The sequence below is a fragment of the Acyrthosiphon pisum genome, chromosome X (genome assembly GCF_005508785.2).
Source record: "Acyrthosiphon pisum isolate AL4f chromosome X, pea_aphid_22Mar2018_4r6ur, whole genome shotgun sequence".
Lineage (NCBI taxonomy): Eukaryota > Metazoa > Arthropoda > Insecta > Hemiptera > Aphididae > Acyrthosiphon > Acyrthosiphon pisum.
Window position 1 is genome coordinate 95,825,999 of NC_042493.1, and position 5,178 is coordinate 95,831,176.

The following is a 5,178-nucleotide window of genomic DNA, read 5'->3' on the forward strand; positions in this document are numbered from 1 at the left end:
AGCAATATAAATCAGTAGAAATACAGAAAATTTAATAGGTATCTCACGTTTAATAAATTAAACAACATATTTTATTCAATACGTGACGTACAATAATTGACAGTGGTTTTTAACACGATACAACATAATACGATATTAAAACTTTTATAATGTAATTCATAATTACTACAACAATAATATTTTTTAATATTAATTTAAATGAATAACTCAAGAACAAAAACAACCTAATCATTTTTAATAAATTTTGCACCAAACGGCAGCATACGGTCTACAAATGAAAATGAAAAAATAATATAATAATATAATATAATATAAAAAGTATAATAATGTAATTTAAAATAATATAGGCCCTAGTTTTGGCGACTTGGTGGTTTAGGATACATTGGCTTAGCATTCTTTTGCCGTGTGGGTGTAACAAACGCAGTCGGAAATTTTACTGTAGCTGCCTTAGCCCTATCCCAATCAGACACAGTTTTGTCCATCGCCTTTTGAAGGTTGAATAATGATTTACCATGTTTCGAAGAAAACGAAGAAGAATGCATGTCGTCGGTGGTCTAAAACAAAACGATGAAATCGTCACAACATTACATCTTTACAATAATTGTTTTAAACTTGAACTTCTTTTATTTTTGGTTTTTTTTTTTTAATACAATTTTAAAAAATTAACGAAAAACCATAACATAATGTATTATTAAATATAAATAAACAATAATCGTATATACATATGTATTACAATGTATATAATATGCATTAAAATAACAATAATTGTATTTTAATAAATAATAGAAAGGTACAATAAAACGATATAATGAGAGTTAACCATGCGTGACATCATAAAGCAGATGAGTGACCAGCCGCCAATGTTTACGTGTAAAAGTAATTTGATTTACACTATGATTTTGATACTTACAACAGTATTTAAAATTGGATTAGCATCCTTCGGCCGTGTGGGTGAAACAAGCGCAAGGTCTGCTTCAGCTTTATCTCTATCTGCCTTAGCTTTATCCCAGTCAGACACACATTTGTCCAACGCCTTTTGAAGGTTGAATAGTGGGTTACCATCTCTCGAAGAAGATGGAGAAGAAGACATGTCATTGGTAGTCTAAAAAAAAAACGATGAGATCATAACAATTGCATATTTACATTTATTTTAAACTTCAAACTCTTTTATTTTTGGTTAAATATTAATTATTGATGTATATAAAACATTAATATTGTTTATGTTTATTATAGTTGTAACTTGTAGGTGCCTAATAAAAATAAAAGTGTTAGGTAGTAACAATATGTTATTTGGTTTTAATAATTTTCTTCATGCCTAATGGTAATTTGTTCTAAAAAGTAATTCCTACTATATAACGTATTTTCTTTCGTCATGTAAAAATTAACATGTAATATGTAAAAAGAAATATCATTTGTACCAATATTTATATGTTATATATTTCAAAATATTGAACATCATCAATAATCATGTGATATATTAGGCAATGGTTTGCAAATTAATGAAAATAATTAACTCTGGCAACTTGAGTAAATTAAATTGCCTACAGTTAAAAGTTAAAAATTAACAAAAAAAATAAAATAACTAAATAATTTTAAAGTTTATCGACAAACTATATTCTTACATCATAAACTGCCCTAGTATTTGATTCACAGAAACATTAACCAGGACGAATAATACGTATAGAAAATTAGATTATTATAATATTATATAATTAGAAATTAAATTACCAAAATCGAAAAAGAATTAACGAACAAACACTAAACAACCAGTTTACTTAAGGATGATTGAAATTATCATAACTTATGAGTTTTACAGAATTCATATAGTTTATTTACATCAGTACTAATCAAGATATATTTTTAATTTTTAATTTATTTATGACGTTAAACAACACTGTACAGAAATATAAAATCAATAAAATATTTAAAAATATAACATCGTTAAACTCAAAAAATCAAATAACTTCAATAACATTCTCCTCCCTCAAAGTATTTGCAAGAAATATTTTGCTACCTTAAACCACCATAAATATTGTAAATCGAAGCAAAAAGTGTCTTTAGAAATAATTAAAACACACGTTATTGTAATATTTCAATACATGCATTGCAACTCAGTATTTAAAAAATAAAATATAGCAGGTCAATGATGAACGAAAGTAGGTACCTAAGGTAGATTTCATAGAATACAATATGTTTAAAATATACAGATACACAATGATTACATTCTTATGTTCAAAACTCATAGATAAGAGCTTTAAACACAATGTTTAAAATGTCTATAGTAAATAGTGATACTAGGTCAATTATTAAAATAAAATCATGATGAAAATTAAATTTTTTACAATATATACCATGTTATGTCCACAAGAAAAAAGGGATAAAATTGTTACATTATAGAAAAAAATATATATTTCTTACCGTTATAGAAGTAGTGTAAAAACGAACTGTTGTCTTTATTTTGATGTATAACTATGATTGAATAACTATGAACTGAGTTTTGAATAAGCTCTTATCGTTTTTCGGAATGGGTTTTATAAAAAAACCTTATCGATGATTCATTGTTCGATGCTTACGTAATGTTATTAGAGATTTAATTATATTGAAGTGAATATATATATACTATTCTCATATTTAAATTCGATAAATTTTGTTTTTTTAAATCTGAATAATAATACTATGATAAAATGTTATGCATATATCAATATTATTATTAAAATAATATTAATACACAAAGTATCTAACATTATAATTATATTACATTTAGGTAGTTTTATGAAGACCAAAATTATTCCAAGCAATTAAATTTTATTAATTGAAATGTAATCAAGAAAAATTAAACATATCATACATTTAAATTACAAAAATATTTTCAAACTTTAAACATATCTGCGTGTATGTCTATAAATAAAAAATAATTTAAATATGTTGAAAATGTTATGGTATAGACAATTTGAAAATTTCAAATATCTACTATTATTCATTTTTGAATTATAAGACAATAAAAAAATCGCTCTATGAGAATTGTTTAGTTTACAGGTTAATACCCTGATAAATATAATTTAATAGTAACTTCAAGCATAAAATATATAAATAGGTAGATATATAGTTTGATCATTCGATTATTTTGTTATTTTTAAAAAACTAATAACCGTAGATAACCATAAAAGGTTTACCATGCTTATATTAAAATTTTCTATAGTTACATGGTATAGTTTTAATAACTATTTTAAACTAACTATGGGTTTTTGAAAATTTTTATTTTTTGTCCCGCTCTTATAAATATCGGAAAAAATGTGGAAGTGAGTAGGGGAAAAATTGTTATATCTCAGACATTCTCAAGTTCTAAGACTCAAAATTTATGATACTACAATAAATGGATGCTTCAACATATTGACTGCATTGTGTGGATAAGGTGGGCATTTATAAAGCTATAAAGTTAGTTATATATAGTTATAAAAATGGTGAAAATGTATTTGTTGTCTGATATAATTGATATAGTTGATACAATTATAATTCAATTGATAAACTAATTACTAACTATATATGATAACTATATACATTAAATCTTTTAATATAGGTACAATTTAGCGAAAAGTATATATAATTGCCAATATGGGATAGGATTCCAACTACATAAATGTTCAGATATATAGGGACAAGACGTTCTGTAATTAAGTTTGTTAAGTGATATTGATCAATTTTAACTTGATTCTAACTTAGACCAAAATTAACCCAAGCAATTACATAGAAATACCATAATAATTATTGTTTTCTTTAATGTATATAATGAAAACTTTAATGACACAATACAAAATAACTGGGCAATATAAAAATTAGTAAAAAATATACATTATTTCTGAAATGGGACAGGATTGCAACATCATAGTTGTCCGGATATATGGCATTGTTTGAACGAGACGTTCTAAAGTTAAGCCCCGAGTGGTTTAAAACGAATTTAATTTATATAATTAATTAACATAGCTGATTCAGTCATTTGATTTAATATAAAAATTAGCAAAAAGTAGGTATATATTATTGCTAAAAGAAGAGACAGGATTCCGACTTTATAGTTCGCCGGAAATAGAGCATTATTTGGACAAGACGTTGTGCAGTTTAGTTCAGTGTCAGCGGACGAGTGTAGGCCTTGACGTGTTCTGGTCTCTTATTGAGTAGGAACCCCGTAATGTATTTATCAAAATATTTAACCAAACGTACATTTTAGGCACATATTATCTATATAGGGCCCAGGGCAGTTTTGAAAATTGTTGGTGTCCAGGGTGTAGAAAGGCCTTAAAAATCGAACCAATAATAGGCATAATAGTACAAGTGTTAAGACGTAACAAATATGAGGAGGCTTTATGTTATGTTTTTCGCTCTAGTTAAAAACGAGGGGTCGACGCTGTAGGATCCACGGTGTTGGATTATTACGAACATTTTATTTACATTTATAAAAAATAACTAAAAAATATATAAAATGTAAAATGTCTATATACTGCTCAAAACAAGTCAAAATATTTGTGTTGTTTGTGTATTGAAAATTATAAAATATATATTTGGTGAATATTTCAAGTATTTATAGTTAGTCGTTTTTAATTTACAACAAAATAAGAATTCGTTTATTTACAGGCGAGCATAACAATATAATGTCGAAAAATTTGAACTTCAACAAATCATAAAAATTCAAAAAAAAATGTATTCAATTACTTTTTTCAGTCCCTTCCCGGCTTCCCGGCTTATATATTATAGGTACGTAAGTACATTTTAATGCTTATAATAAGAACAATAATTATTTTATTCATAAGATATCAATAAGGTTTGATGATAAATGATAATATCACAATTGCACTACCGTTTTCAACGGATTTACACTAGATAAAACAATAAAAAAAGCCGGTAAGTGTAAGTCGCTCTTTTGTACAGTAGGTTAGAAGTGGGTCATGTATAATGGATTGTATTAAACTTGAATTCAATGATATAAAAACATTGTATAAGAAAAACGATTCTGAGTAGGGATGGTTTTACAGTATGGATATTTTATATTGTTATTATTTATTATATCCAGTAGGTTGAATTAATATTAATAATTTTTGTGTTAAATACATATAATAATGTCTTAATCATAATATTATAAATTGGATTAGCTGTTCGCTATTTAAAAAATAAATAAATAAGAATATT

At 25.6% G+C, this 5,178-nt stretch overlaps 1 protein-coding gene across 1 annotated transcript; it reads right to left on the reverse strand.

Annotated features, from left to right (window-relative positions):
• Positions 1 to 242: 242 nt before the first annotated feature.
• LOC107882611 lies at positions 243 to 2,584 on the reverse strand. The gene is made up of 3 exons (XM_016801209.2): positions 2,419 to 2,584; positions 911 to 1,102; positions 243 to 554 (listed from the first exon to the last, which is right to left on the reverse strand). Exons 2-3 carry the CDS (start codon positions 1,088 to 1,090, stop codon positions 351 to 353), a joined length of 384 nt encoding a protein of 127 aa, XP_016656698.1. The 5' UTR covers positions 1,091 to 1,102; positions 2,419 to 2,584; the 3' UTR covers positions 243 to 350.
• Positions 2,585 to 5,178: the final 2,594 nt, after the last annotated feature.